Source organism: Numenius arquata, chromosome 1 (assembly GCF_964106895.1).
Source record: "Numenius arquata chromosome 1, bNumArq3.hap1.1, whole genome shotgun sequence".
NCBI lineage: Eukaryota > Metazoa > Chordata > Aves > Charadriiformes > Scolopacidae > Numenius > Numenius arquata.
This window is the reverse complement of record NC_133576.1, coordinates 42,772,977-42,787,127: the sequence shown is the minus strand read 5'-3', so window position 1 is coordinate 42,787,127 and position 14,151 is coordinate 42,772,977. Positions and strand designations below refer to the sequence as shown.

Sequence of the window (14,151 nt, the reverse complement as noted above, 5' to 3'; positions counted from 1 at the left end):
TGTTAAAATACAGTGGATGGAGAACAACAGGTAGACTTGCCAAAGGGACTTCACAAAGTCCTGGGTGAGACTTTAAGTTGTCTCCTCGAGGCAGAGGGAGCGAACCCCATAGTGCCAGTCTGCGTGTACACACAGAGGATGGAATGAGCCCTCACCCCAGCCCCTCTGTGTGGCCAGTACAAACCCTGTTTGCTGAAAGTTTGAAGCAGTCAGGGGGAAGTGAAGACTTCTGGCAATTAACACAACCTATAAATTGCATAAGGAAATTTTGCATTGTTTAAAAGCTGAACATGATAAAATACCGCTTTGTGTCAACAACAACAACAAAAAAATCATCAGCTGGAGGCATGGTAACAAGCCTTCAGTGAAAGAAAGGAAGAGAGAACTATTTTCTGATATTTACTGAAGTGACCAGGGTTTTTTTTTGCCTTAAGAATTCTTTGCTGCACTAGCATCTAATGTAATGCTTGTCACTGTCCCTTATTTGACATGCTGAGTCACTGCCTACCTTCATCTTTTACTAAAATCAAATAAATGGCCCCTGTGGACAGACAGCAGTGCATACCTTTGTGCCTGGAGGAGGAGCAAGACCCAGGAATGAATAAATAATATTTTCTTCTTTAGCAGAGAAAAAGGATTCAAAATCCTAAAAAAGGAAGAAACAAACAACAGAGAATTGGTAACAAAAATCAAACAAAAAGCACAGGAGGAAGAGACTAGACCAGGCAAAACGTTCTTATATTGATGAGAATGACTATGCATTTGTACAAGTGCCTGCGTTATCTAAGCCCCAGGAAGAAAACTCAGATAAAGGGAGTTTCACACTGGCTGACAAAATGAACAAATGGGCAAAACTCTCCAGAGACTTACACTTTAATTATATCACATCTATGTCAGAATGAGATAAAATTAAGTGTCTCATTTTAATGTGTCTCAGCTGCACACACCAAAGCAAAGCTATTCCCATTTAAATTTTAAAATAAAGCTTGCTATGAGTAAGAACACAAAATAGGTCCTCAAAACCCTGGACAGCTTTATGGCAAATAAAAGGCAGCAGTCAACATAACAGCATGAGTGAAATGATAGTGAGGAAACTGTTTTTTTTAAAGAAATGCACTCTGGTTAGAAAATGCGGTTACTTTTCAGAGAAACTTAGCAAAGGACTGTGTTGCTCCCACAGACATATATGTACCAGCCAAAATGTCTTGTCCGCATGAGAACTGAAGTTATAAATCATTGTATTAAATGCTTGTTTTCTCTTCAGTGCTAATATAACTGAAAAGACATGAGGGATGGCTCCTATCCTACTATCTAGAACTTGCATGGTCTTTACTGTATTCACCTGTATAACTTTTCTGTCAATCAAGGAAGCTCTGCTATCACTAGTTTGTTACTGGGAAGTTCGTAACTCACGTTATGTAGGTAAAAATCAACGTGTATTTAAGATCTCAACAGGCAACTGAACACGTCTGCTGAATCCTAGACTACTGTCTTGACCATGTTATCATCCTCTCTCTCATCCCAAATAACTCCAAAAATAGAAGCCTGTAAATAATAAGGTGCTGACTCATCCCTGAGACTTGTTTGTAAAGCTGGGTTATGACCTGACTTTTTTTACTGGGCTGTTTTAGTATTTCCAGAGACTAAATTATTGGTCAAGAGTAATCCTAGAGAAAAGCTGGAGTGGATGGTTTAGAAGTCACCTTAATGTCAACAAGACTGGAATCAGTGACATTACAATCCAGTTTGGAAGAGGCAACATAGCTTAACAGACACAATAAATGACAGCCCATTTCACTGATTTATCTAACAGATGAGCTTTCACACAGACCTAGCTACAGGCAGTAGGAACTGCCCAGCCTGGGGAAGCCCCAAAGCGCATTTTGCCCTGACCAGGCAGAATACCTGCTGCTGCTCCAGGCCACCCATTTCTCAAACCATCACTCTGCTGTTTTCATGTTGTTTTCATGTGGGGTTTTCCTTCTTATCTAATCCAAGTCTGGCCTAAGTATTTAAGAAAGCCAGTATCTGAAGTCTAACCCATAAACTTAGGAAGAACACAGCAAACAAGAACACAAAAAATTTCTGCAATTCAAAGGGCTGGAATTTTATATGGCCCTTTGACAGGCTTTGCAAACACCGGAAACTTGTGTCTTCCTGCATACCTCATAAAACAGCCTAAGCAAACTATGGCACAATATGTCAATAGCTGGGAAACAAAGAGAAGACTATAACAAGGAAGTGCCATGAAGTGGACTTGATATTGTATATGTCTTGTTAGTTCCTTCCCAGAGGAAAAGCAGCAGATAGCAAGTATAGTAAACATCTCCAGAGACACATAGCTTTGTAGATAACCAGACCTGAGGGCACAAGCAAGAGGTGTGAATGACCAGATGAACTCATTGTCAGAAGAGGATACATCCTTCTATCATATCAAGTACTCCTTCGCAACTGGTAGTGTACGATGACATCCCACAGTAAATGTGATATCTCACAGTAAATGGAAGGTCACTTAACTTTGATTACACTGAGAAGCAACCTATTATTTATTTAGCATGGGGTAAAAGTACGACTACAGTGATCATGGAATAGTCTTTGTATTGTATATTTGCACTCCTACTTTCCTAACGGTGGCTTGCTCCATTCACTGAATGACCAAAGATAACTGTTTCCAAGGCATCAATAAGAAAAATGAGCAGTAACAAATTATTTCAGGTAAGCAATAATATTATAGCTGTATGAGAAGACATAAATGGTCTAGGCAGAGGGTAGCGGTATCATTTGTCTTTGGAACTAGTCTTTGGAAAATACAGTGAAATCTATTTTTAAAAAAAACCCAAACCTCCATGAGTTTTTCTTTATGATATGAGGGCATATGCACATATAAACTCTACAGTACCATCCTTTGTATGACCACTGTGGAAATGCCAAACAGCAAAACAGAAAACTCCAACTGGATGACAGCAGAAAGTTCTTCCCTACATGAGCGGTACAGCACCAGGTCAGGGCACACAGAGAGGGCATGGAAACACCATCCTTGGAGACTTTTGAAACCCAAATGGCCAAAGCCCCAAGCAACATAAGCTAACTTTAAAGCTAGCTATCCCTGCTTTGCGCAGCAGGCTGGACTACAGACCTACAGAGATTTCCATATATTTGACTTCAGCAGTTATATGAAGCATCAAATAAAAGTCTTACCTAATAATTCAGCAAGTCTTTAAAAAAAGATGTACATGGGTATTTTATTCTATGGATTTCAGTTGACAGAGAAAAGCATAGCTTTCAGTTTACAGGGAAAACCAGAAGTTTTCATTTCATTTCTTTCCTAGTTTTCTAGGGGTTTTTGTTAAGCAAAAGGAAAGACAAAAGCAACAGAGTGCTCAATATATTTAGAAAGTGACACAGATGCAGACGTCTGTCTAGACATGAGCAAAGAAGCAGCTTAAGAAAAAGATCAAATAAGAACATAATTGCCAACACTGATGGATTAGAATGGATACTTGAAATTGGTGCTATAGCCAGGCATACAAAATGAATCAATTTCTAATCTATTTGTTCAAGTGGCAATACCAAAGATCTGAAAGAAAAATAAGATTCAAACTATTTATAAGATAGTCTTAAGCTTCTCTGACCTCACAGAAAAGCTGCTCACAGTTGGTGTATTCTCATAAATGCATCCATAAGAAACCTCCATTTTACAGTTCAAGTGAAAAACAAAAAAAAAAGAGAAAACGAAGTGAAGCAGCTCTTCAGGGTCAGTCAGAAGATGCAGATACTTTTACATATCACCTGAAAAGGAGATTAGCAACAGGGTTGCATTTACTTGCTCATTATGTCAGTCTATTCCAGCACGAAAAGAAAGCCTCCTCAGCTGTCCCCAGTATCCCCTCTTTCCTTGTACCCACTCCCAAAATGTCACTGAACTGCAGAAGGCAGCATTGGAGATCTCAAAGGACCATCTTCTCAAGGCAGGAACCACTACACTATTCCTGACAGAAGTTTCTCCAATCCATTGGAAATGACCTTTAATGAGATAATGAGACAATCTCCTGAAAACTACATATTTTTTTTTCTGATGTCTGACTTAAACTTTCTTCCCTGCATTTTTTGCTCATTACATCTTGTCCCACCTCCAGTGGCTGTGGAGCAGAACATATTTTACAAAATCCTAAAACCACAGGATAATTCAGGCAGGAAAAGACCTCAGAAGACCACTGAGTCCAACCTCCTGCTCAAAGCAGGGTCAATACTAAATTCAGACCAATAATGAGTTCATTTTTGCTGCAGCCCTTAAAATATTTGAAGGTTTGTCATGTCTCTCTCCAAATCCCTCTTTCTCATGGTGAGGAAGGAAATCTTTTATCTTGAATTTTCTTCTCCCAAGGTCAGTGCTCCTAGGCCAGCATGCTGCTAATGCGTATACACACGCACGTATGTGAATGGGAACCAAACATATAGGACAATCGATAGGAAGGGAAGTGAGGAAAAAGAGTGATCTCAGAAAGGTAAATGAGAAGAAATGAAATGTAACAAGTTTGGCCTAAAATCAAAAGGCTACCTGGGAATGAGGAAAGAAAAAAATCAGTCGGAAGGAGAAAGAGAAAAGGAAAATGTCTTACAAAAAAAAAAAAAAAAAAAAAAAAAAGAGGTGTAAAGAGCTTGATTTGTTTAGCATAGCAAAATGAAGATTAATAGAGAATATGATTCCCATTTAAAAATACATTGGACTAGAGCTGTTTAAGCTAAAGGGTGACTTTGGCATACCAGGAAATGGATATAAACTGGCTGCATATACCCAGGCTACAAATTTGCAGGTTTCTAGATGCCATGAGACTGAGGCCCTTGAAGACTGTACTATCAAGACCAACATATTTTAAAGGGACTTTCATGAGTTCAGGATACTGGACTAGAGTCCATGACTCGAGACAGACTTTTGCAATTCTCAGCCCTATTTTTAATAAAGTGGCTGAGGATAAAGGAAGTGGGACACGGGGGAAGTGTTGAGATATATCATGTAAACCTCCAACAGCGTAAACCAGATCTGGATTTCAGAATGATGGGTCTGTTGGCCCTGTACAGGTTATGCAGGGAAGTAGAATGCAAATTCCCAGGCTTATATTGTACACATCTTGCAGAAGACATCATGTCACTTGAAGGAATTTTGCACCAGTCTGTCAGCCCCTGGCCACACAATCCCACGGCACATTCCCTGTGCAGCTCCCTTAAGGTACCTTCCCCTGAGAAGAAGGGTAAGGCTTCCATACTGATATGGATCTCCCCACCTTATTTATTTGGAAATAATGATGCTATAAATTAATCTTTGTTATGCACCCACTGGGATCATTATCTATAAGCATTGATAGCTAGGTACACTAGAACTCTGAAGACTTTTAGACTAATTGTAAACTTACTTATTTTAGTTTTTAAATCAGTATCTGCAACTGCTTTCTGGACCCCTTTCCACATGGAGGTGTCTTCACAAAGAACTCTTTCTTAACTTAAATTAATTTCAAGATGTAGATTATTTGGCTTCCTGAAATAGCTTCAGACATGGAGTAAAAACTGTATATTTATCATTTACTGGCAAGGCTGACCGGCTGCAACACTTTGCAAGGTAATTACTCTTTAATTCACTTTATAACCTCTCCAGAGAATATCAGCAATATTTATTGCAACACTGGCTGCCATAAAATCCAGAGTAAGATATATCAAATTGCACTTATTATTGGTGTAAATTAGATGTTGAAATGGACATGAACTCTAACATAACAAGTTCTCTTTTAAGATTCCTATGAGAAAATGAGGAAACAACTGCACTAAGTTATTCAAACTAGTAACGTTTGCTCTGAGAGCATTGAAGTTAATTCTGAAAACTTAGTGGCACGTAAATCCCTTCTCTCTCAAAACAACCTTTGCAGTAGTTCGCACTGGATTTGTGGAGTAACTTAAAACTGGGCTCACTATGTGATCTGCGTTTCAGAGTACTTTGCAAGTTCATTTCAGCGATCATATCAGAGTACTTTCCAGACTATGCATTTCCACCCAGACAATGAGAAAAAAAAACAAAACTGTCTCAGATATTTGTTTTGATTCATGTTCCTAATATTCATGCTGGTACAGTATTACCTATCACTGATTTGAACTCTCTCAAGACAAATAACCTGTTACAAACAGGTATGAAAACAGAAAAGCATCTGATGAGTGTTACAATTTCTGTTATGAAGAGTTGGATATTTATTGAATAAGCAATATAATATCAATAATTCAAACCATGTACTAGAACTATTTCAGTCAACTATGATTCCTAATTATTTGTATAATATGATGGAAAAGAAAGATTCCTGTTCACAGCCCCTGGTGCCTCAGGCCTCTACTTGACTTCCTAGCAGCCCAGATGAGTTTGTGTCCAACAAACAAAACATCAACACTCACCATGCAAAATGAACTGAAAGTTCAAGAAGCAAAATGCAATACAGCTAGAGATAGTAGATCAGCCTTGCTATGAACCCCACTGGTCTTGAATAGCTCAGTATTGTCAAACCATGTAATTGAGCATTTACTACCCCAGGTGCAGCTGAGCTGTCCTTATAGTCTACATTTGGTTATCCTGAGATATTGTGTGAAGAAGCCATGATATCACCTAGACAGTACTGCCTTTGGTCTTCAGGAGCTGAAACGAGAGTGCAGGCAGAGATCCAACAGCAGGACAACTTGTGAGTGAGCTACACAGCAGGAGGCAGGAAAACACATTGCTCCACACAGGCGGCAAACTCCGCGCCTTGCAGTGAGCTTTGGGTCCTGCACAGGCTCTGGGTCTGCAGGGGATAATCCATACAGTCTGTTAAGCAGTTTCCCTAGTCAGTTTTTCCTTTGTGTGTATTTTTCTCTTAAAAAGGAAAAATCTTTTGTTTCATTGCTTTTCTGTGCCTAAAAAAATGCTTTCTAAGAATTTTTCTTTCAAAGTGAATCTCAAATTGCCTTAAGGAGTTTGTTTGACACTTCCTACTAATGGAAAAGAGCCACTTTCTGTGAAAGAAGACTCTGAGGGCATTTAAAGTTCCAAACAGCTTCTTACCCCACAGTACCGCTCCTCGTTGAAGATCTGTGGAGGGAGAGGAATTCCATTTTGAGGCTTTTTTTCACCAGGAACATTCTCTCTCATCCATTTCCTGTTGTCTTCATCACCTGCTATGTCCATTTGCTGAAAGTCAATCTTGTTGGCCTCTAAAAAGCCCACTACTTCTTGCTGTTTCTTTTTGATCTAGTTAGGAAAGAGGAAAAACAACATTCCTTCTTTAAAAAGGAAATTGTTTTCTAAAAGCAATTGCTATTACAAGCAGAAGTAATGCAAGTATGTCAAGTTGGATCCACTACTCCAGTAGCCCTCAAACTTTCTGAAGCTGAGACTCAACGCTGCTGCTCAATACCCAGAGCACTGCCATTACTCCCCCCCTCTGGCTTTTTTCTTTCCTCCCTGGAAGCAGTGATACCTCCATCTAAAAAACAAGGCTCAGCAGGAAGCCTCCTATTCTCTTCCCAGATCTGTGAGTACAGTGTACAGATACCTAAATTAATCCTGCCTAAAGTCAGCACAGGTCCGAGAATGTACATATTCTCCTCAGTATGTAACAGTCTCCTTTTTCCTACTCATTACACATGACATTTAGCTTTCCATGAGCCACATGTTTCTCTCTGTCCCTGTTCTTTAATGCTAGGCATAATTAAATATGAGTGAAAGCTCAATGAAAATCCAGTACAGCTTAACTCCTGTGCTTGAATATTTCCCACATTACAGAATGATGTTCCAGTTGGACCATGAAGAACATATTACATACAAATAAAGCATGTTATACACAGTTTCTGTGCCACCTAAAATTCAATTATGTCCCCTATTCCCTTTGATGCTAGTTCTGTGTAGACCTAGGATGCAGGCATTAAGCTTATAACCTATCCCTTTACTTTGAAGATGTAATACTCACTGTACTTCTCTACTAAAGGAATGCTACTCCTAAGGAACGTTTAAAGAACTTCCCCTTTTTGTATATATATAACTTGTCTAAGAGCTGCAAGACCAAACTTTAGCCCTCCAAGTACTGCAGCATTTGAAGCAAGCACTGTTTGGACTGATCTGTACACATTCTCTCAAGCTGCTCTTTGGTCACAGACAACTAATTTACTATCTAGCACAATCATCTTCCAGACGTGACTCTCTTCTCCCAGTGACACTATTCCATGCAGCAAGTTATTGTCCTATATAGATGGTAGCTAGAATGATGTATCAAGGTAATTTTTAAAGACATCAGACATCTCAACAACTGAATTTAAAGTCAGACCAAGCTACTGTAAATCGGTCTGAGACAGACAATGAGATGAGAAATAATTCATGGATTATGTATTTCTGTAATCTAATAAACCTGAAAAGCTGAAGAAGAATGATAGCCTATTATATTGGAAGGAGAAATTATCATGATTAAGGATAAAATTTCTTTTTCTTGTTTAAATAAGGAAGTATCTATCTATACAGCTATGCTTGCTTATAAAAAATAACTAACATAAAATGCTGTACATTTTTATGGCAACAACAGAGGTTTATGGTGAGCTTAAAAAAGTACCTCACTTTGAATGGAAACACTAATCCAAAGTGTTCAACAGCCGTGCAGTTGACAGATCTCAAAGGTGCTTATTTATATTCTTATTTTTACTTTCTAAACAGAGGTCATTTTCTTAATGGCTGTTTAGCTGCACAGTTATTTGCAGAGCACATTCAGGCGGCAGAAAGGGTTGCTTGAGGAACACTTCGTTGGAGGAAGTGGCAGGATAATGTTTGTTCAAATGGTTAATAAAATCTGCATGAGCCAGTACTAAGACTTTGACCCCATGCTCTGAAAGCCAGTGTGCTCAAGTGCTGTCAGCTGCAATGTCAGCGTCAGCTTGTCTCTTTGGACACAGGCATTGAAGTAGATACGGCTCCTGGAATAGCTAGTGCCCCAGACAGATAGTGCCTCTGAGGAGATATAATGGAAACTGAGCTATAGATTCTGTGCTCCCTTGCTTATGGCTGTAGCTACAACTTTTAGAATTAAATCTGGATAAACAATTTTTCTTCAGCTTGAGGTTCATAACACATAGGAGGCTCAAACAGCACCAGGACTGAAAGCAAAAATTAGGAGAGGGTTGTGTGAAAACTGAATGCTGAAGAAAAACAAAAAGTTACATGAAATTATGCCTGCATAAGGAAAAGGCAAGGCATTTCTCATTATGGTAACAACAATAAACTACGCAAAGATGTACTATGTCTTAAGGCTTACAATTACTGGGGTTTAGGCAGAGCAAAAGACACATGCCAAGTATGAAACCATAAAGCAGCTTCTGCTGTGGCTGACACTAGGTAGCTGGGCAACCAAAAGAATCTCTCCAGCAAACGGCACTGAGAGAGGGAAATCTTCCAGGACGTAACAACACAGAGGACATGCAAAGGTTTTCCCAGAATGGGTGAGATTGCAGGAGCTTGTTTGTGCCCTCACTTCTATCCGATGGCATGGGAAGAATTCAGATTACTTGGGCATAGATTCCCTGGAAAGTGGTGGTGAGAAGGATATTATTTCATCAATGTCATTTACCTTTTCAACAAAGCTTAAGTTCCACCATCTCTAACTGCTAGTCCCTTAAAGTAAGAAAAAACGGTTTTATATAAATATTATCTAGCTAGAGTGTAAGAACTACAGATAATATTAGTTTCACCTGATGCAAAATTAAAGATTACCATCTATATCCTCACAATCCGGCAGCCTATGGCAGAAGTAAATGGTACATAGCCAACAACTTAGAGCAAGAGGAAAATTAATGTTGGTAGGCAGAGTTGCGGCAGCTTCTGGTTCTAACACCACATGAACAACTTATTCCTCGTAATTATTCTTATTTATCACACTCTAACCTCTGATTTGACTGGAAATTAGTTTGAAATTTGAGCTTAGGTTTATATATGGCTAGATTCACAGCCACAGATGACAAACCCACTACCTTGTATTTCAGAGGACATAATTCAAATAGTCTACATTTTCCTCAGTCTTTTTGAGACCTACAGATTTGAAGGTGGCAAGTTCATAAAATGTCACCAAAAATGCTGGGAATAAAAGGATTTTAGAGGTGCCCCAACCATGAGCAGCAGTAAGACTTTGGAAGACTTTATCTGTGTAAGACACTAACCCCCTTTCTCCTGCGATTCGTGGTACCTTACAACCTTGCAGGATATTACCCACTTCTAAATACCTCTGTCTGGTAAAAAAATTATTTTATTTTTTTACTGCTTGCTTCAAGCCAAGCATTTAGTACTTTTAAGAGCTATAAATAAGCATCTCCACTTCTGCTTCCCTTAATGAATAGTTCAATATTGGCTAAGTTTGGAGCAGAAAGATAATAAAGCCAAAGTTATTTAAAATAAATTTCTGAATCATTGAGGGTAAAAGTACAGACTGCAGATTTGCTCTAAAGCCACAGTGAATTATATCATTCAAGCACCTGATCCAGAGCACCAGAATGTTACTGGGTTCACGGCATTCACTTTTAAAAAGTATTTATTAACACTAAATCCAGTTTGCAGTGTGACTGTGTAGTACATAGAATAGAAATGTTTTTCATCCTTTGCAAATGATCCTTTGTTGATTTACACCAGAGGAGGCTGGGCCCCTCTTATTTTGAAATTCAAAATGAACAAAACCCCATTTGATGGAGATCAGCCACACTGAAGAGAGCACCAGTGCTACCAGGACAATTTAGACTTCCAATTTAAGCTCTTCAGGGATTAAATTCATTCTTCTCTGGAAAATCTGTACAAGGCTGATACAAAATTTGGTTTTAATAGGATTTTAGTGATATATTGGGGTTTCTGCTGGCTCCTTGCATGAGTGAGTTTTATTTTATATATACCAAAACTCATTAAAGGTTCATTGAAAGGATACCTTCCATCCATTTTATTCAGTAAATGTGGAAAAATACTCCAGCTGAACGTTGTGTTTACTTGGCATTGCAATTATGTATCACTAATCTGAACACATGCTGCCTTCTGAGATTGCTACAGCTTTACATACACCTAACACACTAGAATGGGGGAAATACAGATGCCATACCCTTCCTTCTGGGATCTCACAAACAGCTTTTGTGGGCTGCTAACATACAGTGGAGATTGGCATTAACAAGCTTAAAACCTATGACAGTTCACTGTCATTAGCTGTCTTTCTTAGCAGTAATAAACCCCAGTAGCAATGCTCAACATCTCAAAAAGGCTGGATAAATCTCGCGTGTTGCTCAGTGTTCAGCGTAGCACACACATCCCTTCACTGCAGTCCAAGAGGAAAGGGGTTACTGCTGCTGGCTGGGAGGAGATACAGGGAGTGCGTACAGCAGAGGAAAGATCTTGGTTCAGCTAGTGCTAAATATATGATACGCCTTGTTTTAATTGCGTAACTGATCTCTGAATATCAGTATTTAACCAAGACACTCATACTTGCTGAGCTACAGCCCCAATCCCATAGCAGGAGCGGGAGCAGTTCGTGCCTGAGGCACACAGGATGATGATGGCCCCAACACGCACATACTGAATGTCTGCACTGGGATTTCGGTCATGGCCACAGCTTTCCCCAGAAAATGGATGAGTGGCAAAGGAGGTAGGGACGACTCTTCTTTGGTCAACCAATGGAGGCCAAACAGGGGCGAAAAGACTGCCAACGCAGTGTATGGCAATTTATAAAGCTACTTGAGCAGTAACTGCTAGATTACAAATTACCAAGTCTGCAGTTTACAACCCCCTCTTCTCTTTTTTTTCCCTTGTATCTGAGGTTTCTTATTAAAAAAGGAATGCTAAAATGTCAATAGTAAATTTAGGATGTCAGGCTTAGCAATAGGCTGCCACGACAAGCTGAGAGAACTGCAAAATTCCTCAGCCGTATTCCAATTTGAATTTTAGTGAATGACCTCCAGTTCATTTTCTAGAGATGATGGCCCCATGAACAGGGGGTGTTTTTTGTAGCTTCTTAGCTCTGGAAGCTTCTTAAAGACATGGAGCTGGTGTCAGAGAAACAGAGATGTAGTTACAGCTATGTGCAAGTGCCAGCCAGTTTGTTTAGCCGTGTCACTGGGAGTGAGTGACTGCCAAAGGAAAGCTGCAATCTGAGCTGATCTGGGAACTGGATATAAAAGGAAACAGTCCTTTCCCGGTTCCCACCTCCTACGGACTTCCAAGCTCCCTACTATTCACATGCTCTTCCTTTCAGCTGATAACACTATGCTGACAGCTACAGCAGGAGATCTCAATACTAAAAATCATCAGTATAGCATTTCAAGAGACACACACACCCCAAAAAAACCCAACCAACCAAACAAAAAACCAACCCAAACAACAACAACAAAAAAAAACCAACAAAACCCCCCAAAACCCAAGGAAAACAACAACAAAACAAACAAACAAACAAAAAAAAAACAACAACCAAAAAATCTAGGGAAAGGAAGGGAGGTGGGAAAGAATTCTTTTCTCCATAACTTAATTCAGCTTACTTTGGTTCTAAGCTCTTTCTTAGAAAGTGTTCCCCTTTTTCAGGAGCAGTGTCCTAAAGTCTTTTTTAAAAACAAATACATTCATTTCTACTGTAAACAATCTACCTTAGCTTTTGCGCAAATACAATATCTACTTTTTCCTTCTTCAGTGAATATATTTTGCATATACTTTTTCAAACAGAAGTAAATCTATTAAATGACAGATAATTTATATGTAAATGTTATATCTGCAGTAAAATCTCGCATGCAAGCAAGTCTGCATTAATAGGAATTCTCTACATCTTGAGTAGCTTTCAAGAATAAGGTGCGTGATGCAGACTAGAAGAAACCCAGTGTTTTGTTCTCCATGTAAATTGAGGTTCTCCTGGGATCTTCTAGGCTGATTTACCAACCTGACCCCAGCAGAAAGAGGAATAGGTTAAATGAGACACCTACCGCTGTAGACCCCGAAGATGTGGCTACAAAGACTTTGATCACCATGTTGACAGTGATGAAAACAAATCAGCAGAGCACGCCTGCTATCCACAAGTTGCCACAGTCCCAAGAGGAATCCAAGCGTTCAGCAGCTCCTGGGCTAACCCGGGTCCTTAATGGATGCCCCCCCTCGCAGCAATCCAGCAGCTTTGGCCTCTCCCTCTCCCCGGAGTCCCGGGTTTTCCCACGCCATTGGCTCTTAGGTATTTCGGGACAAGGGGCCAGTAGAGGATTGGTTAGTAAGAGGAGCCATAGCAAGGGGTTTGCACCTGCCCCTGGCCTTATTGCATTAGATTGACAGGGTGGCAGTCCAAAAAAGGCAAAGGAGAGTAGTGCACCAATGAGACAGGGCTGGAGAAATATTTGGGAGAGGGGGAAGGGACAAGTGAGAAGGGACAGGGAGCAGGCAACTTAGTGCTGGGGGCGATCACAAAGCTGTCGGGTAATTTTTAATGTTGTATGGGTGCTGTCATAGCTGCCTCCTGCATAAAAGGGCTTGCGCCCTCTCCCTGACCACAACAAGGAGGCTTCAGAGTTGTAGCTGCAAATTTTACATTGTAAAAGGGGAAGGAAGAAGGGGGGGACAAGGGGAGCATAGATGCAGAAGTAATTATAGCAGAGATCGTATTGAAACAAGCCTCAGTTACAAACGCTCTCAGCTTTAAAGAATTCAGACCATCATCCACACTGCAGGGCTCAGGGACTTCTCTGAAATGTCAGTACACTTCCTAATACTGAGGAGGGAAATTTGGCTGATTCTGTGTATCCAGAACTTATTGTTGTATTTTTTCCTCCTTTTTGCATCGCCAGTGAAAATTTCTGGGGCACAAGGTGTCAAGAGGAGGTCCAGAATACTTGGTAAAAAATACCCCATTCTACTGTGTTGGATGGGGATGCTCTTTTTCTATCTGGTTGTCGCTTTCTGCCCCAGAGGTGGTCACAGTTCAGTGGCTGCCTGTGCGTATTTGCTTAAAGAGGTCTCTAAGCATGAGAGGTATTTTAAGAATGTTAAATGGTAACAGAGTATTTTCAAATTTTAAGGGCCAAGTTTGTTTCTGCTGTAAGCGAGCAACATGCCACTGAGTTCAGTAAAGCTGACCCTACGTGAAAAGTGAAACTGGCTTCGGT

At 39.9% G+C, this 14,151-nt stretch overlaps 1 protein-coding gene across 1 annotated transcript in view; it reads right to left on the bottom strand.

The window, feature by feature from the left end:
• The window catches only part of SH3BGR (SH3 domain binding glutamate rich protein), a 28,529-nt gene extending 15,215 nt beyond the window's left edge, over positions 1-13,314 (bottom strand). Inside the window, exons 1-3 of the mRNA XM_074160210.1 lie at positions 12,985-13,314; positions 7,076-7,261; positions 566-646 (exon numbers count right to left, since the gene is read on the bottom strand). Coding sequence (XP_074016311.1) covers positions 566-646; positions 7,076-7,261; positions 12,985-13,029 — 312 coding nt within the window. The 5' untranslated portion in view covers positions 13,030-13,314. The remainder of the gene's footprint in view (positions 1-565; positions 647-7,075; positions 7,262-12,984) is intronic.
• Between the last annotated feature and the right edge of the window lie 837 nt (positions 13,315-14,151).